Raw genomic sequence first — 25,566 nt, forward strand, 5'->3', positions numbered from 1 at the left:
GCATGTTCATTGTTGCCATCTATGAAAGCAATTGATTTGTAGATGTTGATTTTTTATTATCTTCCTTGATCCTCTGCTGAAATTATTTATTGTATCTATGACGTTTTGATAGAGTTTCTAAGGTTTCGGGTAGATGTTCATATCATCTGCAAATAAATATATTTTATCTTCATTCCTATTTGTATCCCTTTAACATTCCTTTGATTTTTTTTTTTTAAATCTCACTAAGAAACCAAGGGATAGAGCCCTATTGAGTAAGATTGTAAGAGGCTCAGGACCAGGACATCACTGTAAGATGGTGTCTTATATATATGGCAGAGAGCTTCACCTATGAAATCTGCTGCTTAAACATGACCTGCTCAATACAGCACATTTGACATTCCAACATGGATGGAGAAAATCCCACAAAGCCCCACCCATAGATGAAGCAGTACATGTAATTAATGGCTACCAAGAAACAGAAAATCAGTCAAACCTGACTTCTCCAGCAGTGACTCCCTTTATATGTTATGCAATTCCAAGTGGTCAGCCTAAACACTTGTACTTATGAGCAACGCTAAATGAACTCAACACATACACACACACACACACACACACACACACACATACACACACACACACACACACAGACAAACCACGGCATGGCGGAGAATTACATATACTTAACAATAATAAAGAAGAAGAAGTCACGAATTTGAAGGGGAATGTGTCGACAGTGGAATTGGAGGGGGGATATGTAAAATTATGTAAATATATTATTTATGCATAAAATTCTCAAAAGAAAATAAAAGTAAAAATATTAATGGAGAAATTGATGCAATGAGCTCATTGTGATTTTTGTGGGAGTGATTGAGTTTTTACCCTATGCAGTGTATTGTTGGGTGTAGCCTATATTATGGTGATGCTTATATCTTCTATTACATGAAGTGAATATTATCATGAAGTGAATCTACATAAAATGTGATTTATATACTTGCATTGGTGCCATATTACATTTTTTGATTTGTTTGTGTTGAACCACTCTTGTAGTACTTGAACTAAACCAACTAGATATTAATGAATTTTTATGTCTTTGAATTTTATTAGCAAATATTATACCAAGCACTTTTATACTTATCTTCATTAGGAGCTTAGCTTATAATTTTTATGTTGCATTTTATTAGGATTTGGTATCAGAATGATAAAGTGATTTTATTAGTGCTCTTTATCTTCATACCAAGTGTGGTAGTCTGGGATCATTGGAGTTAGTTCTTCTTTAAAGGTCTGTAAGAATATAAAATAAGTGCTACTGGATATAAACATACTGATTAATTTTTACATAACAGTAATGGTGACTTTAGTATCTCACTCTTAGCCTTAGACAACTAATGCAGACAAAAATAAATAAACATGAAAATTAAATCATATCACAGATTAGATGGTTTTAACTCACATCTATAAAATATTCAAGCCATTGCTAACTATACATTTTTTCTAGCACCCCTTAGAAATTTTTCTAAATAAATCATATTCTAGGACAAGTAACAAGTCTTGCTAAACATCAGAATATTGCAATACTTCCTTTCATTTTTGTCCAATGACAGTGGAATATAACTAGAAATGAATGGTGAGAGCTACTACACACACATTAAAAATCATGCGGTTGAAGAAGATATTATTGTGTATTGAATAGGTTTTGAAGAAATTATGAGTGAAATTAAAAATTCCTAGAGTTGTCCTATTGTAAATTCACAACATATGATGGACCAGCCCATTGAAGTAGACATCTTTGGGTTTATTCTTGCTGAGGAATTTCCTATAGTGTGGTGCTTTGCTGCAGCTATGTTCATGTGAGATTTTTCTCTATGCTCAACCCAATTTCCACCATTATTTACACATTACTCCCTAATAAAAAGTAATCAATTCCATACAAATCTACCATCAATAATTTCTTTGGAATCTAAGCTCATAAATTCTTAGAAAAATATGTTTACTTCTCATTGCTTAGGCTAAAATAGGGGGCTGAAATGTGGTTTGGTTTTCTTCTTACTGTATGTTCGTATGGGCATCTGCTACCTGTCTTCTCTTCATTTTGAAGTGTGAAAGTATAGCTGCTATGTAGCTGGCATGAGGTGTAACTATTTCTGGGTGTCCTATTTGAATTTTAGCAATATGCTCTTCTTTTAATTTGTTTAGTATAGTAATATTTTTTAAGTTAGGAAACAAAAATTAGTACCCCCAGATGTTTCCATTCTTCCTTTATTTTCTGAGAACCAAAGCTATCTTTTATTTTCTTCTTTTGTTACATCAAACCAGTCCATATTACCTTGCACTCATTATTATCTGTAGAAATGATGTCTTTTTAAAAAATGACACCCTAAATTTATCAAATTTTAGGCTAGTGCTTTGGTTTTGGTTGTCTGTCACAATTATATGTTAATACACTATTGTGGAGAGCACCACTCACTATGTTTGAAAGGAATGGAGTGATCAATTTTGAATTGACCAGGAAACTCTCCCTGCTGTCTAGTTTTTGTAGTGCTGGAAGTGATATATGAGCTTCTAGGGGATAAAAGATATCCAGTGCAGGACTCTAAATGAAACAGTACAGACCAACCATGCACGATATACCCACTGGTACATGAGTGACAAGATTGTGGGAATAACCGACTGTTCTCTTGATTGGATTTGAAGATTTCTCCATAGTAGGCAATTCATGCCTGATGCTATATAAACATAGTTGAAACTCACTGCTAGGAAAGGCATAGATCCTAAAGGAGCAACAAGTGGTGTGTTTGGAAATGAATATTGTACTGGACAGTTTTGTGTCAACTTGATACAAGCTAAAGTCATCTGAGAGCAGGGACCCAGAGAGCTGGAATAAGTGAAGGGACTGGTCCTACAGATCCAAAGCTGCAGGATCTCCACAACATAGGGGACAACAGGATATCCAAGAGGATTTCCAGTGAGGGCCACTATGGATAGTGTATCAGAAACCAGAGACCTCAAACCAGACCAATGACATTTTACAATAAACATTTGCAAGTAAAGGGATGTGGACTAAAGGGTAAACTGTGTGACTCACTGTGTCACACTATAGATTCCGCAATGAGATTTTTCTCTTTTTTCCTGTTTTTTTCTTTTCTCTTAAGTTTATTTTTTTTTTTTATTTTTTTGGGGGGAGGTTCAAGGGCAGAGGGTGGACACTAAAGGAAGAGGAGATGAATGAGATTGAGATGCATAATGTGAAAGCCACAAAGATAAAATAAATAAAAAGATTTAAAAAGGAAAAAAAAATCCTTCATAAAATCAGGCTGTAGGCAAGACTGTATGACATTTTCTTTTTTATTCAATAATTATATTTATAATATTCATTAATTACATTAATTGTATTGATTTATTATATTCATGATATTATGTTCTGATACTACTGACCATTAGTGGGGACTTTTCCATCACACAAAACAGAGATTCTGTACTTAGGAAATCATTGCTCTATATTCCTTTCTTTTCCATCTTGAGATAAGATCTAGTCTTTCTGTCTCTATATATTGTATATTCTATAGTAATACAATTTGATAGTATTTGTCCTTTTTTTCCTTTTATTTTATTTTACAATACCATTCAGTTATACATATCAGCCATGGATTCCCTTGTTCTCTCCCCTCCTGCCCCCCTTCCCTTCCCCCCAGCCCACCCTCCATTCCCACCTCCTCCAGGGCAAAGCTTACCCCGAGGACTGAGATCAACCTGGTAGACTCAGTCCAGGCAGGTCCAGTCCCCTCCTCCCAGACTGAGCCAAGCGTCCCTTCATAAGCCCCAGGTTTCAAACAGCCAACTCATGCACTGAGCACAGGACCCAGTACCACTGCCTAGATGCCTCCCAAACAGATCAAGCCAATCAACTGTCTCACCAATTCAGAGGGCCTGATCCAGTTGGGGGCCCCTCAGCCTTTGGTTCATAGTTCATGTGTTTCCATTCTTTTGGCTATTTGTCCCTGTGCTTTATCCAACCTTGGTTTCAACAATTCTCGCTCATATAAACCCTCCTCTTTCTCGCTAATTAGACTTTCGGAGCTCCACTCGGAGCCTAGCCTATGTACTCACTCATAGGAGGATACTAGATGTGGAACAAGGATGACTGCACTGCTACTCACATCACAGGGAGGCTGCCTGGAAAACAGGACCCAAGAAAGACACGGGGATTGCCCAATGATGGAGAAATGGCTAAGATCTACATGAACAACCTGGACATGAGTGGGAATTATGAAGGGCGAGGGTCGAGGGAAAGAGAGCCCTTGGGAGCAGTAGATCCCAGCTGGATCAAGAACAGAGAGGGAGAACAAGGAATAGGAGACCATGGTGAATGAAGACCACATGAGAAAAGGAAGAAACAAAGTGCTGGAGAGGCCCACAGAAATCCAGATACCCCCACAATAGACTGCTGGCAATGCTTGAGAGACAGCCGGAACTGACCTACTCTGGTGATGTGGTGACCAAACACCCTAATAGTCATGCTAGAAACCCCATCCAATGACTGAGGGTATCTGTCCTTTCTTTTTTTTAAAAAAATATATCAATTAAATTGTTTATTCATCAAATACTGGGTATGCCAGGCTCTAACTGAAAGTACTATGGGCTTACAGATGTTGAGATATGATTTTTTTTTTCATGTTGGAAGGCAGTTTTATTTTATTTATTTATTTTTTAATATATATATATATATATATATATATATATATATATTATATATATATATTATTTTACAATACCATTCAGTTCTACATATCAGCCATGGGTTCCCCTATTCTCCCCACTCCCACCCCCTCCCCTTACCCCCAGCCTACCCTCCATTCCCACCTCTTCCAGGACAAGTCCTCCCCCGAGGACTGTGATCAACCTGGTAGACTCAGTCCAGGGAGGTCAAGTCCCTTCCTCCCAGACTGAGCCAAGTGTCCCTGCATAAGTTCCAGGTTTCAAACAGCCAACTCATGCAATGAGCACAGGACTTGGTCCCACTGCCTAGTTGCCTCCCAAACTGATCAAGCCAATCAACTGTCTCACCTATTCAGAGGGCCTGATCCAGCTGGGGGCCCCTCAGCCTTTGGTTCATAGTTCATGTGTTTCCATTCATTTGGCTATTTTTTTTTTCAATAATTGAGTAAAACTGAAACTTATTACATGCCACAGTCGTCCTAGGGACCTCCATGCTATATATATAGCCTCTATGGTTCTATGGGTTGTGGTCTGATTGTTCTTTATTTTATATCTAGAATCCACCTATGAGTGAGTACATACCATAACTGTCTTTCTGGGTTTGGGTTACCTCACTCAGGATGATTTTTTCTAGTGCCATCCATTTGCCTGCAAATTTCATGCTTTCATTGTTTTTCTCTGCTGAGTAGTACTCCATTGTGTATATGTACCACATTTTTTTTCATCCATTCTTCCGTTGATGGGCATCTGGGTTGTTTCCACGTTCTGGCTATTACAAATAGTGCTGCTATGAACATAGCTGAGCATGTATCTTTATGGTATGAATCAGCATTCCTTGGGTATATGCCCAAGAGTGGGATGGCTGGGTCTTGAGGTAGTTCAATACCTAATTTTCTGAGAAACCGCCATACTGATTTCCACAGTGGTTGTACAAGCTTACATTCCCACCAACAGTGGAGGGGTATTCCCTTTGCTCCACATCCTCTCCAACATTGACTGTCATTGGTGTTTTTGATCATAGCCATTCTAACAGGTGTAAGGTGGTATCTCAGAGTCGTTTTGATTTGCATTTCTCTGATGATTAAGGATGTTGAGCATTTCTTTAAATGTCTTTCAGCCATTTGTGATTCTTTTTTTTTTTTTTTGGTTTTTCGAGACAGGGTTTCTCTGTGTAGCTTTGCGCCTTTCCTGGAGCTCACTTGGTAGCCCAGGCTGGCCTCGAACTCACAGAGATCCGCCTGGCTCTGCCTCCCGAGTGCTGGGATTAAAGGCGTGCTCCACCAACGCCCGGCAAAGGAGCATTTGCGTCTTTTTTTTTTTTTTTTGGTTTTTCGAGACAGGGTTTCTCTTGTGTAGCTTTGCGCCTTTCCTGGGACTCACTTGGTAGCCCAGGCTGGCCTCGAACTCACAGGGATCCACCTGGCTCTGCCTCCCGAGTGCTGGGATTAAAGGCGTGCGCCACCACCGCCCGGCTTGCCATTTGTGATTCTTGTTTTATGAATTCTCTGTTTAGCTCTTTAGCCCATTTTTTAATTGGACTGTTCAGTACTTTGATGTCTAGTTTCTTGAGTTCTTTATATATTGTGGAGATCAATCCTCTGTCAGATGTGGGGTTGGTGAAGATCTTTTCCCAATCTGTTGGCTGTCTTTTTGTCTTATTGACTGTGTCTTTTGCCCTGCAAAAGCTTCTGAGTTTCGAGAGGTCCCATTTATTAATTGTTGTGCTCAGGGTCTGTGCTGTTGGTGTTTTATTTAGGAAATGGTCTCCGGTGCCAATGCGTTCAAGAGTGCTTCCTATTTTCTTTTCTATTAAGTTTAGTGTAACTGGATTTATGTTCAGGTCTTTGATCCACTTGGACTTGAGTTTTGTGCATGGTGACAGATATGGATCTATTTGTAATCTTTTATATATTGACATCCAGTTATGCCAGCACCATTTGTTGAAGATACTTTCTTTGTTCCATTGTATAGTTTTGGCTCCTTTGTCAAAAACCAGGTGTTCATATGTGCATGGATTAATGTCAGGGTCTTCAATTCGATTCCATTGGTCCGTATGTCAGTTTTATACCAGTACCAAGCTGTTTTTATTACTATAGCTCTATAGTAGAGTTTGAGGTCAGGGATGGTGATGCCTCCAAGGGTTGCTTTATCGTATAGGATTCTTTTAGCTATTCTGGGTCTTTTGTTTTTCCATATAAAGTTGAGTATTTTTCTTTCCAAGTCTGTGAAGAATTGTATTGGGATTTTGATGGGGATTGCATTGAATCTGTAGATTGCTTTTGGTAAGATTGCCATTTTTACTATGTTAATCCTACCTATCCATGAGCATGGGAGATCCTTCCATTTTCTGATATCTTCTTCAATTTCTTTCTTTAGAGATTTAAAGTTCTTATCAAAAAGGTCTTTCACTTGTTTAGTTAGTGTTATCCCAAGGTATTTTATATTATTTGTGGCTATTGTAAAGGGTGATGTTTCTCTGACTTCTTTCTCGGCCCTTTTATCATTTGTGTATAGGAGGGCTACTGATTTTTTTGAGTTGATCTTGTATCCTGCCACTTTACTGAAGGAGTTTATCAGCTGTAGGAGTTCCCTGGTAGAGTTTTTGGGGTCACTTATGTATACTATCATATCATCTGCAAATAGTGAAAGTTTGACTTCTTCCTTGCCAATTTGTATCCCTTTGATCTCCTTTTGTTGTCTTATTGCTCTAGCTAGAACTTCTAGTACTATATTTAATAAATATGGGGAAAGTGGACAGCCTTGTCTTGTTCCTGAATTTAGTTTTATCACTTTGAGTTTCTCTCCATTTAATTTGATGTTTGCTGTTGGCTTGCTATAAATTGCTTTTATTATGTTTAGAAATGTTCCTTGTATTCCTAATCTTTCTAAGACCTTTATCATGAAGGGTGTTGGATTTTGTCAAAGGCTTTTTCAGCATCTAAGGAGATGATCATATGGTTTTTTTTCTTTCAGTTTGTTTATATGGTGTATTACATTGACTGATTTTCGTATGTTGAACCATCCTTGCATCCTTGGGATGAATCCTACTTGGTCGTGATGGATGATTGTTTTGATGTATTCTTGGATTCGGTTTGCCAATATTTCGTTGAGTATTTTTGCATCAATGTTCATGAGGGCCTGAATGTCTCTGCTGGCTGCCGCCGGGACTGAATGTCCCTGTCGGCTGCTGCCGCCGGGCCCGTCTACCTCTGCGGGCCGCTGCCGTAGGCCTACCTGCATCTGCTTCCTGTCCTTTCTTAATGTAAAAACATTTTATGTACAGCTGCAGGAGAAATAATGTACAAATAGATTGAACATAAAAACAGGTTATAATTCAAAAGTCCAGGGTTATTTTAAATAGTAAAATATTTTCTCTGTAGAAAATAGTATAAATGATAACATTTCCTAATAAGCCCTTGTAAGCCAAATGATAGCTGAATTATACATATAATATTGATTAGTTTCTGGTGATATAGAAGAGACCTATCTTCATCTGTTCAGAGACCTATGTTTTACTTAAGTTGTGTAAGTGAGCTTCCTATTCATCTTCCCCTTCACTGCTTGATTTATGGCAGACATTTTTCTATAGCCTAATCCATATTCTAGAAACATTTTAGCCTCCCCTCCTGAAAGTACAGCCAGCATTTTCTTTCATCAGCTTTATACAGTACAAATTCTTATCCTAATAGTGAAATGTTTCACTAAAGCTTGCCCAGTGATTGGGTAAAACCAAAACTTATTTTGGGCCAAAGTCATCCTAGGGTCTCCTCTGCTAATTAGCCTCCCTGGATCTGTGGGTTGCAGTCTGATTGTCCTTTGCTTTATATCTAGTATCCACTTATGAGTGAGTGCATACTATGTTTGTCTTCTGAATCTGGATTATCTCACTCAGGATGACATTTTCTTAATTAGTGATTTATGAGGGAGGGCCCATCCCATTGTGGGTGGTGCCATCCATGGGCTGGTGGTCCCGGGTTCCATAAGAAAGCAAGTTGAACAATCCAGGAGGATACAAGTCAGTAAGCAGCATCCCTCCATGGCCTTTGCATCAGCTCCTGCCTCCTGTTTCCTGCCCTATTTGAGTTCCTGCCATGACATTGCTGGAAGTGTAAGCTTATAGCTAAAGTTTTCCTGCCTGGCCCACAGTCAGGACAAATCTCTCTCACCTGCCAGTCCCACAGCCGCTCAGACCCAACCAAGTAAACACAGAGACTTATATTGCTTACAAACTGTATGGCCGTACCAGGCTTCTTGCTAACTGTTCTTATATTTTAAATTAATCCATTTCTATAAATCTATACCTTGCCACACGGCTCATGGCTTACTGGCATCTTCACATGCTGTTTGTCATGGCGGCAGCTGGCAGTGTCTCTGACTCAGCCTTCTACTTCCCAGAAATCTTCTCCTTGTCCGCCTATACTTCCTCCTGCCTGACTACTGGCCAATCAATGTTTTATTTACTAACCAATCAGAGCAACACATTTGCCATACAGAACAACCCACAGCATAAGCTAAAATAAATCCTTTACTGTCCAAGTTGCTTTGGTCATAGTGTTTCATCACAGCAACAGTAACACTAAGACAGAAGTATTGTCAAACTGCCTTCTAATATTTATCATCATGTCTTTTGATTAGTGCTACTTCCAGCCTTAATCATAGAAGCTTCCTTTTTTTTTTTTTTTTGTATTGTGGATAATTGTTAGTGCAGAGAATCGTAAATAGACAAAGTGCTAACAATAAGTTATTGGAGTGCTCATTGGGGCATGTGCCACCTATATCAACACCTCTCTTGAAGAATCAAAGGCACATAATGAAGGGTTACAAAGAAAGAATGTAAGACCCTGAGGATGGAGAGGCGTGCTGTGACATAACATGGCATATTATATTAGACTAATGAACATGTGAATCCAAAGTAGCTATGGTTACTTTTACAAAGTGTACACCAGATTAAACCAATGAAAAAAAATTCCAGTGGGGAAAGGAGAGGTTTTAATTGTATGTTTTCATTTATGAGTGGAATCTTGTGAGAATTCCTCCATCTACATTGAATATAAACTAGTATTGTTGTTTAGGCCTTGTTTAGGTGGCCGCATGGTTAATGTTTCATGAGTGCAGCTCTTTGTCTTAAATAAAAGACACTATCTTAAAGCAGGCATTCTGGTTCTTTGGTTCTTACATTTTTATTTAATATAGCCCTTAGAATCTTAGCAAGAGAAGCATTTCAAAGGAATGCATTTATACATATAGGAAAGGAAGCATTTTTTTTTTTGCAAACAATGTGATTGCATAGATGAGTCACTGAACACTCTACCAAAAAATTCTTAAAAATTTCAACCAAAGAGCAGATATAAAGTCGACATTCTATAACACAAATTCTAATAGGTCTTTTAATAAAAACATGGAGCCAGATTCTGGGGTAAATTCTGAATGATCAGAGAGACAAAGGAACAAGCCACAACCGCCTCTTACCTTTAGGACTCTTCAGCCTGAAAAGGCTCTCTAGCTGAAAGACCTCTGGCTGAAGGGGGGGTCTAGGTGAAAAGGGCTCTCCAGCCAAAACGTCTTTAGTTCCTGTCTCCTTGTGCCTTTACACCTTTCTCTGCCCAGCCATATCACTTCTTTCTTAGTGCTGGGATTAAAGGCATGTGTGCTTCCAAAATACTGGTAGCAAAATCATGAGATCTCGAGTGCTGGGATTAAAGGTATGTGCCACCACTCCCTGGTTGTGTCTCTCTCCCAGACTGAATCAATCTCATGTGATCTAGGGTAGGGAACTCACAGAGATCCAGACGGATCTCTGCCCCACCCTCACTCCCCACCCCTGAGTGCTAGGATTAAAGGTGTGTGCCAACACTGCCTGGCCTCTATGTTTAATCTAGTGGCTTGTTTTTGTCCTCTGATCTTCAGGCACTCACCCCCAAATCTGTCTATGGGTTGTTTTTTTATTAATAAGACTTTATTTTTATTATAGAAATGGGAGGTAGGTTCAGGGATCTGTGGTTGGTATGTAAAATGAATAAAAATTTCCTTAATAAAAAGAAAATAAAAAATAAAAAAAAATTGTGAATGGAAGACATGAAGTATGAAGAGAGATGTCATCATGGGATTGGAGGAGGGTTTGAGTGATGCATATAATAAGGATCCATTGTATAGATGTATGAAAATTTCAAAGAATAAATTAAGTTTAAAAAACATGAATCTCGAATCTCTATCCTTGGTACTTAGAATTAGTGTGGCATAAGAAGTTACAATAAGACAAGGTAGAAACCCTCATATGGACAAAGCAATGCAGTAGGAGGAAAAGGGTCACAAGAGCAGGCAAAAGAGTTAGAGACAACCCCTCCCCCAACACACACACTCCCTCTGTTAGGAGTCCCACAAGAACATCCAGCTACACAATCAAAATGCATATGCAGATGGCCTAGCACAGATCCATACAGGGTCTATGATTGCTGCTTCAGTCTCTATGATGCCCTATGAGTCTTGCTTCGTTGATTCTGTGGGCTGTGTTCACATGGTGTCCTTGACCCCTCTGGGTCCTCCAATCCTTTTTCCTCCTTTTCAGTTGATATCCCTGGGAGACCTGCTCCTTTTTTGAAGGGTAATGGAGGAGGAATGGATCTGGGGAAGAGGGGAGGTGAGAGAGGTCTGAGAGGAGTAGAAGGAGGAGAAATTGGGCTTCAGACCTAATGCATGAGAGAATTTGAAAATGAATTAGTGTGGCTACTCTTTTGTGGTATTTCTGGCAATATTCCATCTCCTTTGAATTTTGACTTCCTTCTTGTTGCGTTTCTTCTAGCTTGTATCACTTTCTTCTCTAGGTGATGTTCATTTCTTAGAATTCTACAAATAACCTCATTGACTTTGATATACTAAACATATTAATCATGTTTATTATATACTTTTTTGTATTGTTTAGATTTAAGAATATAGACAGATTTAGATTTTCATAGCTTCCATGTAATTAAAAGAATGTGAAAATTAAGAATCAAATATTTCTGAATTTATTTTATTGTATAAATTTTCAATAAACTTGCATATTGCACATATGGGCATCATCTCATCCAAATTGTATCAAAATATTTAGTAAGCTGATAAGCAATGATTTATGATATATATTCTTTTTAAGTAAATACATTTTATAGAAAGCCTTGAGTTTTTTTCTCCCTTTTTTAATGTGAGTGCCTTTTGGATTTAAATTTTCAAATCCTAGTTGATTGAGTTGATTAGGTTCTTATTAATACAACATAATATTTTTGCTTTTGATAGGTAATTTGTTACTTCCTATTAGATTTATGTTTTCTTCCACTGGATTATCCTGATATAATTGTCCATGTATGTCTCTGAACATACAAACTCCTTTGGATGGAGTATGTAAAAGACATCAGTTCTCTTGGGTATGAAGGGCATGAATCCTTGGATAATTTAATTTGGAGCAAGTGCTTTGGGGAGAGTTTGAACAATTCAGTGAAATATTTTGAGGTTCATCATTAAGTACCTTTTCCTTGTAGATACATTCTCTTTGGGAATTAATGTTGCCTCAGAATACAAAATAAAAGCCATTAACTACTAGATATGAACCACATTGATACAAATACATAAATGCGACAGTAATGCAAACAAAGTACAATTTTAAGATTATTCAGTCTATGCATATCGGAATAAATGTATTATAACAGTCTTATTTTGAGTAGAGTGAAGCTTTAAACTTGCTTGTTATATTCTCAAACAAGAATTCTTACGTGAGATGACTCATCAAGTTTTTCAACTGTTTATTTTTGAAGTCAAATGTAAGTAAATCCACATTTTAAACTAAAATGCCTTTAAAAATGGAAATAATAGTTTTCAGTGCAAGCTAAAGGAGCCAGATATCTGTGTAAGATTTAAAGTTTCAGTGACTGTGTGTGCTCTCACCCTTCCTTGCCATTGGACCTAGATTGATATGGTTGCAATACCATCTTATCTTCACCAAACTAAGTATTTAACATCAACCTACTTTGAATGAGTTGTGTACCATCCTTAAATATACCTCTAAGTTATATTAGAAGACTTTCATTCTAGGGCCAAGAATCAGTTACCATATGCATGCCTTTTCATTTCATAGAGTTTGTGCTAGAACAAATACAATTAAAATAGTATCTCCAAATGTATTATGTTTAGAAATATGCTCTAAGATAGAGAAAAACCAATGGTAAAACATAACAAATACCATCACACATCATTTTTACAGTAATATTTTATAATATAAAGTAAGTTTTTAATTTAATTTGGAGAATATAACACTATAAGAAACTGTTACTGTGCATATGGTATTTTTAAACGTTCAGGTGTTCAGTAGAGGTTTCATTATTTTTGATTTTTGTAAAATATACAATGCTGTGTCAAGCAACCATCACTATTATCCTTTGTGAGTATGTGCATATTTTAAAAAACACATCCTTTATATATTTTCAGTAATAGAATAAATTTAATATTTTTTTGCTCACTTACATATCTAAGAAAGTTTGAGATTCAACTAAATTAAGATGAGAATTTAAAGAGCAATCAAACTGTGTCTGATACAATTGCTGTGATTTATAGGTGTGTAATCAGAAAGGCTGTATCTAAATATTGCACAAAATGTTATGATTTGTATTATAGGTATTATTTTACATAAATATGTGACTATAGTATCTAGCTATAATTATATGTTCACTGGACCATTTCAGACATAGATCATCCAAGTATCTGGCAGACAGGACCCTGAAATTCACTATTTTGGTTGTAAAAAGAGCATTTGATAAAGAGTGGGGCAATGGAGAGAGGGATTCAAACTACCTGCGTAACCAAGCATGGGAGAATTGTTGAGAAAATCATCACATTGTGATGTGGAATTAGGACCCTTTCAAATTAATCATTTGCTCTTACGTGCAGGCTCTGACACTTGAGTGAGTTCAAACCCTTCAGAAGAACTTATGGAAAAGAGGAACAATGTAACCGAATTCATCCTCCTGGGCCTCACCCAGAACCCTGAGGGCCAAAAGGTTCTGTTTGTCACATTCTTGCTCATCTACATTGTAACAGTAATGGGCAATCTGCTCATCATGGTGACCATCATGGCCAGCCAGTCCCTGGGCTCTCCTATGTACTTTTTTCTGGCTTATCTGTCGTTTATAGATACTGTCTATTCTACTGCCATTGCTCCCAAAATGATCGTTGACTTACTCTATGAAACAAAGACCATTTCCTTCCAGGCTTGTATGATTCAAGTTTTTATCGATCATTTATTTGCTGGAGCTGAGGTCATTCTTCTGGTGGTGATGGCCTATGACCGCTATGTGGCCATCTGTAAACCTCTTCATTATTTGACCATCATGAACAGGCGGGTTTGTGTTCTCATGCTGTTGGGGGCCTGGATTGGGGGCTTTGTTCACTCGTTAATTCAGTTCATCTTCATTTATCAGCTTCCTTTCTGTGGCCCGAATATCATTGACAGCTTCGTATGTGATATGTACCCTTGCTAAAACTGGCTTGTGCCAATACTTATCTCATTGGACTCTGTATGATAGCTAATGGAGGGGCAATTTGTACTGTCACCTTCTTAATTCTTCTTGTTTCCTACGGAATCATTTTACACTCCCTTAAGGCACACAGTCTGGAAGGGAAGCGGAAGGCTTTGTATACATGTGCATCCCACATCACTGTGGTTGTTTTATTCTTTGTTCCCTGCATCTTCCTGTATGCAAGGCCTACTACTACATTTCCCATAGATAAGTCTGTGACTGTGGTTTTAACTTTCATAACTCCGATGTTGAATCCCTTAATATATACCCTGAGGAATGCAGAAATGAAAAATGCCATGAAGAAACTTTGGAGCAAACAGTCCAGCTCAGTTGTGAGTGGGATATTTCATTCTTGAAAAAATGAAACCCAGGATATATGTGTATATATATATATATATATATATATATATATATATATATATATATATATATTACAAAGACAACAGTTTTATTGCAAACATTTTATTATTGTTCTCTTTTGGTAATTGAGTTTCTTATTTATTTAAATGAATATATAAGTAGTTATGTTCACACTTTAGGGAACAGATTTGTATGAGATTAATACTTTACGTGTGTCATCACCCTATCTTACAATTCATTTTAATCCCGCTTCACTTTTATTTCCTTTATTTTGAGTCTCACATTTATTTTAATAGATGTGCATACATGTATTATTTCTTAATTATTCCTTTTTCTGAATTAATAAATGATTTACTCAATGTAGTTTTCAATATTAATACTTTCCAGTTGTTCATCTACATTGTATCAGTCATGGGCAACTTGCTCAGGAATTCAACACATATTGATTAAAAGCCATGCATGAAATGTTGCTTATTCAATGGTGGCAAAAATAAAAGTAGTTTAGATGGTTGATTCCTGACATAGGGGTCCAACATGGAGAGTTAGGAATTTCATAATTATTGCAATTAGAGTATGGCTCTGGGTAATATTGAGATCAAGGTTTTCCATTAAAGCTGCCACAGAGATAGGGAAGCTGAATTCCTGAAGAAAATCCTCTGCTCGATTTTTCAGGATCATACCCTGACCCCAGTTGTATATAGAAACATTATAAATCTTTGAAAAATTTGCTTTCCAAATATAATTATTTAATCCCCACACTGTTACCTTTCAGTCATTATATGTGATGGAAGTATACCTTGATTTCTTAATCTAATAGTAGGTTTCCCAAATCCGTCTACCCTGCAACACCATCCTTTCACAGCATCTACATAACTTTTATTCTACTCAGAGTCTGAATTACTGTACAATGTCAGATACTCCTGGGGTGTATTAAATCAGCTCAGCATTTAATGTTCTAAAGTACCAGTTTTACCTTCTTATTTTTTATCAGATGTTTTATGTGGGTCAGACATTTGTGAACAGCTCAACTGGGCACTTCTGTCAAAGATTATCATCTCATGAGGGTGAGTCATAAATTAACTGGCTTTCAGATCATCTATAAGATTCTTCACTCAACATGTACAGTTCATTTTGAACAGTGGGGCTAATATAGCTGGTTCTACTTGGACATCAACTACCCACATTTTTATTTGGTCTTTCCAAATGTTCTATCAAGCATACTAGCTTCAGAATGATGGACATTATATACGATGTCTCAGAGCTTGAAAAGACTTGGAAGATAACCAAACTCACCCAACCTTAGATGTCAGATAGAATTATTTCTGCCATATCCCATTAGTTAGGACAGTCAAAAAGCACATTCACTGTTTAAGTAGATAGACTCTGGCTTTTGATGAGAGAATGGTAATATTCTGTAGAAGCAACCAAAATAGAGTGTACTTTTTAGGGAATTTAATCTGCTATAGTCTTTCATCTCCTGAAACACCTATGCACCATAAACTTATCTCTACTCTCTAGAGATTTCTTTGTAAATTTAAACCAAATCACATCAGGCTCAGATATAACACCCAGAAGTTTATCTACTTTGAGAAGTCCTGTATTGAGCCTTCTAATGTTCCTTCAATGCTGTTCCTTGAGTATTACACCTCTGAACTGGAATACTTGTGAACTGAGGGGAAAGTAAAGGACACACGTAGAAAACACTGTTCCACAGCAAGGTTGACTCCTACTTAGGTAAATGTGATGGTTAATCTTAGTTTTTGACTGTATTTTGAGATGTCTAGGAGATTAGTGAGTCACACTTCTCGGTTTGTCTAAGACAGTACTACCAGAGTTGATTGGCATGTAGGATAGCACCTTAAGTGAGAATTCCACCATAGGTCTGGGAAGCACCATCTAGTAGGTTGGAAATCAGATGGAACAAAAGCAGATTTAACATGAGCTGGTTATTATGAATGTAATAATGCTCTCAGGATATCTTTGCTTCCTGTAGTGATGATATTCTGCATTACCACAAGTCTGTAATAATGGAGCCAGTACTAATGGACAGGACCCATGAAACATTGAATCAAAATGCACCCATTGTCCCCTCAAATCATTTCTCTTAAGTATTTTGTGACAGCAATGAAGAGCTGACTATCATAGTCTATGTAGTTTCATTCTAACTGTTGCTCTGAAGTGACACTCCCATAACCTTTGTTCCCATATTCTACTTTCCCTCTGTCTTTGAGAGGCCCAGCATTTTCCATAAATGATGACATGTGTGTATAGGTTTAGGTTAGTAGTTTTCTTAGTCTGTCTCCTATAGTTAGTTTGAAGCTCAAAATTCTGCTTGCAATTTATTTTCAACTATTCAATTTTTAAATGTGTTATAAATCCTATAGTTTTTGTGAGACTCCTATAAATTCTATGAGATTTATCCTATTAGACTAAAATAACTTCCACAATCATCACTGAAACACACTTTTCTTTTCCCTAGGATTCCTATACAGAAGTCTTATTTGGAGTAAGAATCTCACAACACAACTATAAGAGCCTTGAAAACCTGTGTCTGTGAAATACATTTAGAAATATTGGGTTGAATATTTATTTATGTAATTTTTACAAAAGTTTTTTAAAATTATATTTTTATTCACTGAAAATCTCACTCATGGATCTCATTTATTACCTCTATCTCCCTCCAATGGCTCCTAGGACCTACCATCTTGTTTCACTTCTGATTTCATATCTGCTTTTATTATTATTTATTATTATTACTACTACTATTATTATTGACCATCTTTGTCTAATTAGTGCTGACCATATATAAATGAGTGTGAGATCACCCATTGGGTTTTAGGCAATATACCAGCAGCCATATTCTCAAATAAAAGTGACTCCTTTTATCATCCATCAGTTGCCAGTGGCTCTTCACCTAGAGGTGAGGGCTTAGGAGCTCTTCCCTAAATCTTGATGAAACTTCTATCTGGCTTGACCTTGTGTAGGTATCCACAGATCCTGTGAGTTGATGGTGTTTATCGCAGTATTATGTCCAGAAGACAGCATTTCATAGCTCTTCTCCCTATCTTCTGGCTCCTATATTCTTCCTGCCCCTTTGTTATTGTGTATACTTAGCCTTAACTAGGAGAAGTCTTGTATAGATGACTTATCTATTATTGAGCATTCAAAGTCACTTACTCTCAGCAATATTTTTGCCAGCTTTTCTTGTTGGGCTTCCTTTTCTTCCAGTTAAAGAATTAATTTGAAAGGAAAAAAATCTCCATCTCTACAGGTTGTAGCAGAGAATTCTCAGATACAGTAAGCAGGATCAGACATATTCATCAGTTGAAGAAAGGCTTTTATTGAGAGTGAGGAAACACATACCACAGAAAAATACCCCTACCCCAAAAAGCAGAGGAGAAACTCAGAAGACTCAAGCCCAGCATTTCCTTGAGTGCTGGGAGGTTTTAGGTTTCTGAAGGGGACTTCCCTCCCTAATTCAGTGGGGTCAATTTGAAGAAAGACAATGACTGATTGGCCCACAACTTGTAAACATGTCCTGATCTGGCCTTGAAGATGCTGAGCCTGTCCATAAGCAGGGGGCACCCTGAAAGAAGAAAAAGGTACACAAGACTTTTGTTTTGGCTGCCAGGATTTTGTCTCAGGTCAGGAGGGTGAGAAATTAGCCAGTCATCTTGGAAGTTCACCATTTTTATTACTCTGTCTTGGCCCCTCTTCCTATCTGTCTACTTATAGGGGAGTCTGTCAAACTCCTAGTCTTTCAATATGACCAGTTGCAAGTCTCTGCATTCACCACATTACAGTACTAGACAGGAAACCCCTCCTATGTAGCAGGCATCAAATCCAATTAAAAATTGGTTTGTTTTACACAGCTGTGGACACTACAAGATGCAATACCAACCTGCTGGGCAAGATGTGGCATGACAGTTATGGGGCAATCTAAAGTCTTCTCCTTAGGTCTGAAGCCAAATTCCACAATAGGGGGTTTTATGGCTGTTACTGTGAACCTGGTCAAAGGTTCATGACTGGACTGGCAGTAGGTCTTAGGTGTGACCTGTTGTTTGTGTTTTGCTAAATGGATTCATTGTTAAACTATTTCTTAAGTATTTATGTTTATGACCCTGGAGTAGTTTTGTCTTTAGCCTTGATCAGCTTCTTTTTTATTAGTGACCAGAATATAATGCAAGGAAATAATTATGGTTGAACAAGAAGCTGAAATAAGTTACTGTTGAGTGTTTGACCCTCAAAACTACTTCCATGTTACCTGCTTCAAGGCTCAGGGAATGTGGAAAAAGAAGGGGAGAAAAAAATATAAGAACTAGAAAATAGGGATGAGGGCTGTGAAACACTTTCTTCTAGGCATGGCATGTTTGTTGCATTCATTAACTGTGGATATCTGCACAAAAGACTGCACGAGATCGCATCTATCAACATTCATTCTTGGATGAAAGTGGTACTATTCTCACTCCTTCCTGCTCACTCCTTCCTGGAAGGCTCTTGCCAGTTGCTGGCTGCTGGGAGAAGAGAAATCATGGTCTTCAGAAGTGTAGCCATTGGTAAAATATCCACCTATGCTCCAGGGGATAGTTCCACACCTACACCCTTCTGGGTGACTTGGTTAAAAGCAAAAGGTCAAAAAACGAAAGTCCAAACCAATACAAAAGAAATGATTGTAGTAGGAGGGGAACTTGTTGAATTGCAGGTTGGTGAATGTGACCAGAATATAATACATTTCTGTTTGAAACTGTCAAATAATTTAATAAAAAAGAAAAAACCCCAAAAGATATTGAAGCAATGATTCCCATTACATATTTACACTGAATTTACTTGCTTATTTTTGGAATATGAGTAGACAAGGACAGACTTAATCCAGGGCTTCAAAGATATTATTTTCTTATCTTTACTCTTTGGGTTGTACTTTTTGGAGAGAATCCTAAATAGTTGGAGGATACTTCATTATATTCACTCAACATCTTTATTTCCCAAAGGGCAGATCTCACCTGTAAAACAATGGAGCTAATTGAAGAAACAATAGAGTTCAATTAGGCAAAAACAACAACAACAACAACAACAACAACAACAACAACAAAAACCTTGTATAGTTTGTCTGAATTACCAGTGAGCCTATAATCTATTCCATATAGGAAAAAGTAGAAATATCAAGCTCAGAAAATCTTAATACTTGTTCTTAAGCTGCCCCAATTTTTTTTACTTTATTTAAAATAATGCTATAACTTACTTGAAAATGGTTTTTATTGGTATATAATAATTATACACAGTTGTCTGATAAAATAGGACATTTTGAAATTTATATGATCAAATTACATAATTGGTATATCCATCATCACTAATATTTATCATTTCCTCTGATTGAGATCATTAAAATTCTTTTAAACATTTTAAAATATACAAACATTTCTGTGAACTATGGACATCCTGCTGTTGTACAGAATACTACAAATCATTCCTCCTGCCTTACCCAATGTTTTTATCTCCAGTCACCAAGTTTTCTCTGTCTTGCCTCTCCTCTATAAAGGACTAGAGACAAAAGATTGGTTTGTCTGCCTCATTGCTCCGTGTTATTGCTTTAATTAGCTCCATTGTTTCCATGTAACACCTATCTCTTGGGAAATGAATACATTAGAGATCATATTGAAATGCACCCTTTAATTTCATGCTTACTACTACTATTATTATTGTTATTATTTTATGCATATGAGTGTTTTGACAGAATGCACATCTGTGCACCATATGTGTGTCTGGTGCCTGGGAAGTCCAGAAGAGGGTACTGTATTCCCTGGAATTGGAGTTACAGATGATTGTGAGTCACTATGGTGATATTTTATTTGTACTGAAATGTGATTTTAATTTTATGTTAATAAATAAAGTTGCCCTGGGGTCAGAGCTATTAGAGCCATAGCAAGAGCGTGGTGGTTAGAAGAGCTAGGTAGATTTCTGTGTGTTCAGGGATACAGCCAGTATTGGAGACATACGCCTTAAGACCTGGAGGGCGGTACTTACAGGCAGTGACAAGGCAGTCATGTGGTTGGGTTTACAACCAATGAGAAGGCAGAACAGAAAGACTATTTAAAGACAAACAAACAGGAAGAAGCTCTCTCTCAGGGAAGCTAGGAGCACTGCAGGAGGTAAGATTTTATCTCTGAGTTCTGACCTCTCGGCTTTCTCTTTTACATTGGCTCTGTGTTTCTTATTTTAATAAGACGATTGGTTACATCTACATCTGGCGCCCAACGTGACAAAAATCCATTAAAAACTGCTTGGGGCCGGCTCCCTAGCCGGAGCAGCCGGCTCCCTAGCCCCGGCCCAGGTCTGCTTGGCCTCAGGCCAGACTGTGAGCTGCTTGCTTAAAGCCAGTGCTACAAACAACTCAGGCCTGCCCTGCTAAACAGGGCCCCTGCCTGTAAAGCCAAGCCTTGACTCGGCTCAAGAGGGAACAAGTGACTGGATTTAAGCTTTAGCCGGCTACGCTTTCACTTTCACTTTCGCTTTTGCTTTTGCTTTCTCTCTCTCTGTCTCTCTGTCTCTGTCTCTGTCTCTCTCTCTCTCTGGATTCACACCTAGGACACTAGGTGGCTGTTTTGAAATTCGCTTGGATTTCTACTGTTCTACGCAGATTTGGTAAGTCATAAAGGAAACTATTTAAAAGACAAATTTTTTCCACATTTAAAAAAATGGGTTTTCTGTGTACATTGGAAGAAAATTGGGTTTTGTTTGAAATTTTAGGCAATCTGACAATGGAACAACTATATGAAAAGATTAGTATTATGGGAATTATGCAGTTTATCACCATGCTTATTCTCATTTTACTATTTAAAAAGATAGTCGATTTAAGTGCCAGGATGACAGCTTTAGAAAAACTTGTTAAACCTGTAAAAATTCAGACAGAAGAAATTAACAGTGAAGTTGTTTCAAGTTTGGATCATAAGGTTACAGAAAGAAAGCCTGTTTTCACACAGTCACCCTTAATTTATCCAGTAACCGTACAGCAGATGCCTGATCAAATGGCTACACAAAATATTTGGGCTCCAATTGAACTGATGGATTTTAAAAGGTTTAAGGAGGCAATAGTATCTTATGACATGCATTCCCCATATGTAAAGCAAATGTTAAACTCTTGGTCAACATATAATAGGATTGTACCACAGGACTGGCGGGACTTGCAGAAGTTGTTCTGGAACCAGCCAGAGACTTCAATTTCTAACGTGTTTTAAGGAGGAAGCTTGAAACGTAGAAAAACAATGGAGGGATAAAGGAATACAAGTTTGTCAGGATCAGCTTATTGGAGAAGGCCAATATGCTTCAGTACAAACACAAAGTTTATATGATGTTCAAACCCGAATTTTATGTCGAATGGCAGCCTTGAATGCATGGGACAGAGTTGAGGAACCAGGAAAAAAACCTGAGTCATTCACAAAGGTTATGCAAGGCCCAAAAGAATCTTTCACAGATTTTTTAGAAAGACTGGCTTCAGCAGTACACAGAATGGTCTCAGAATCAGAAGCTAGTAAGGCAATAATTGAAGCTTTGGCATTTGAGAATGCGAATGCAGCATGCAAAAGAATAATCAGGCCATTAAAGGCAAGACTGCACCTTTGGAAGATTGGATTAGAGAAACAATTAATGTTGAGGCTGATGAGCATGATGATATGTGGGTAGGAGAAGTAATTTCAAAAGGTTTGAGGAGTGTTAGATGTATTGGGTGTGGAAAGCAAGGACATTTTAAAAGGGACTGTAAACAGGTCATTCTAGAAGCAATGTTTCTTCAAGGAACAATGGCAAGAGAATGCCCTTCCTTCTGGAGTATGCAGAAGGTGTGGTAAGGGAAAACACTGGACCAATGAATGTAGATCAACAAAGGACAGACAGGGTAATCCTTTGCCTCAGTTTTTGGGAAACTCCGGAGGGGCCTCATGCAGGCCCCATAGCAAAACCAGTTCAAACCTTTCCTGCAGCTGTAGAGGAAATCCCTGCTCTGAGCGATTAAATAACCAAATGACTATTGGAATAAATCATGCTGGTCAGCATGATGAAACAGAGAGAATAGAAATTCAGGAGAAAACATAAAGAAAATTTTTTGGCAAACTTCTATTAATGAACAGAGACCAAAATTAACGATAAAAATAAATGGTGTTTTGTTGTCTGGTCTGGTAGACACAGGTGCGGATGTTACCATAATTGCACCAGAATTTTGGCATCCAGCTTGGCCTCTTCAGGAGGTAAACGTTCAACTGTTAGGAATTGGGACATTATCTCAGGTGAAACAGAGTGCAAGATGGCTCAAATGTATAGGTCCAGAAGGACAGAGAGGAAAATTAAAACCATATGTGGCTAACATAGCTATGAACCTGTGGGGTCCAGACTTGTTGCAACAATGGAATACTCAGATTAACATCCCTCCAATCTCAGAAACAAATCATAAACTAGCACATGTTACTGAGAGAAATATTAGAAGACATTATTTTGAGTGGTCACCAGCCATCCATATTACACAAGAACAGGGCACAACAACTGATAATCTTCCCAAAATACCAACAGCTCTACCTTTAAAATGGTTAACAGAGAAGCCTATATGGGTTCAGCAATGGCCTTTAACAACAGAGAAACTCCAGGCTTTAAAAGAACTGGTAGAAGAACAGTTAAATGCTCAGCATATTGAACAGTCAACCAGCCCTTGGAATTCTCCTGTATTTGTTATTAAAAAGAAATCTGGTAAATGGAGAATGGTAATAGACCTTAGAGCAATTAACAAAGTAATTCAGCCAATGGGCTCTCTACAATCTGGAATTCCTTTGCCTACTCTGTTACAAAAGGATGGCCTCTCATAGTTATTGATTTAAAAGACTGTTTCTTTTCAATACCCTTACAAGAAAAAGACAGAGAAAGATTTGCTTTCACAGTGCCTACTTATAATAATTCTCAACGGTTAAAAGATTTCAATGGAGGTCTCCACAGGGAATGTTGAATAGCCCAACTCTGTGCCAATATTTTCTACAACAGCCATGGAAGTGATACGTAAAAAATTTCCTAAATCTATAATTTATCATTATATGGATGATATTTTACTAGCTGACTCAAATGCAGATACTTTAGAAAGAATGTTTGAAGAAGTAAAGAAAATTTTGCCTTGCTGGGGATTACAAATTGCTCCTGAAAAGATACAAAGAGGAGATTCTATTAATTATTTAGGATATAAAATAGAGCTACAAAAAATTAGACCCCAAAAGGTGCAAATTAGGAGAGATAGACTACAGACTCTTAATGACTTTCAAAGATTATTTGGAGATATTTCTCATCTACGAACTATTGTTGGGGAAAAAATGATGAACTGACTAATTTGTTCAAAACCTTAGAAGGTGACAAGGACTTAAATAGTCAAGAGAATTATCACCTAAAGCTGAGAAAGAATTGGCCTTGGTAGAAAAGAAAGTACATGAAGGCACGTGGATCGTATTGATCCAAAGCTGGATTGCATTTGGTTATTTTACCTTCTAGGCATTCCCCTACTGGAATATTAATGCAGAGGGAAGATATTATATTAGAATGGATATTTTTACCAAATAAACCAAATAAAAAATTAAAAACTTATGGGAAAAAAATCTCTGACTTGATTTGGAAAGGAAAATTGAGACTTCGTCAATTAGCAGGAATAGACCCAGCAGAAATTGTCGTACTTTAACTAAGAGGACATTGAAAAATTATGAACAGAAAGTGAACCTTGGCAAAGAGCTTGAAGTAATTTTTTCGGAGAAATTAACAGCAAATATCCCAAAAGCAACAGAATTGATTTTATAAAGAGAGCTGATTGGATCTTGCCTCGAATTGTATGGCAAAAACCCATATCTGGAGTTCGTACATTTTATACAGATGCCAACAAAGAAGGAAAGGCAGGTTACAAATCAGAAAATTTAAGTAAAGTGGTTCAAAGTCCTTATAATTCAGTTCAAAAATCAGAATTGTATGCTATTCTGTTGGTATTAATGGATTTTTCAGAACCTCTCAACATAGTAACTCTCAGTATGCTGAAAGAGTGGTATTACATATTGAGACTGCAGAATTTATCCCTGATGCTTCAGAATTAACTTCACTATTTATTCAATTGCAAGATACAATCAGGAAAAGGAGTCATCCTTCATATATAACTCACATCTGATCCCATACTGGTCTGCCAGGCCCTTTAGCACAAGGCAATGATGAGATTGATAAATTATTGATAGGAAATGTGCTGAAGGCCTCAGAATTTCATAAAAAACATCATGTGAATAGTAAAGGTTTAAAAAGGATTTTTCCATAACCTGGCAACAAGCCAAAGAAATAGTAAAGAAATGTCCTACTTGTTCCTTCTATAATCAAACGCCATTACCAGCAGGATGTAACCCAAAGGGTACTCAGAGGAATGAAATCTGGCAGATGGACGTGTTTCACTTTGCAGAATTTGGAAAGTTGAATTATGTACACCACACCATTGATACTTATTCAGGATTTCAATGGGCAACTGCTCTGAATTCTGAAAAAGCTGATTCTGTAATCACTCATTTGCTAGAAGTTATGGCCATCATGGGTATACCTTCACAAATCAAAACTGACAATGCTCCATCTATGTCTCTGTTAAAATGAATCAATTTTTTGCTTATTACAAAATAAAACATATTACAGGTATACCACATAATCCTACAGGTCAAGCAGTTATAGAAAGATCAAACAGAACTATAAAGGATATGCTAAATAAACAGAAAGGAGTAACAAAAACCCCCAGAAATAGACTGCATAATGCTCTATTAACTTTGAATTTTCTGAATGCCAATGAGAAAGGAACAACAGCTGCAGAGAGACATTGGATAATAGAAAAAACTACAGAATTAAATCAGCTATATACTTTAAGGATGTGCTGACCTCAGAATGGAAACCAGGGTATGTATTACGTGGGGATGAGGTTTTGCTTTTGTTTCTA

General features: G+C 37.3%; 1 protein-coding gene across 1 annotated transcript; it reads left to right on the forward strand.

The window, feature by feature from the left end:
- Positions 1 to 13,640: 13,640 nt before the first annotated feature.
- LOC114693904 (olfactory receptor 4A15-like) lies at positions 13,641 to 14,593 on the forward strand. The gene is given in 2 exon segments (XM_028870451.1): positions 13,641 to 14,190; positions 14,193 to 14,593. Coding segments are annotated over 2 exon segments (942 nt in total). The 5' UTR covers positions 13,641 to 13,649.
- The last annotated feature ends 10,973 nt before the right edge of the window (positions 14,594 to 25,566 follow it).

Source organism: Peromyscus leucopus, chromosome 4 (assembly GCF_004664715.2).
Source record: "Peromyscus leucopus breed LL Stock chromosome 4, UCI_PerLeu_2.1, whole genome shotgun sequence".
In the NCBI taxonomy this organism is placed as follows: domain Eukaryota; kingdom Metazoa; phylum Chordata; class Mammalia; order Rodentia; family Cricetidae; genus Peromyscus; species Peromyscus leucopus.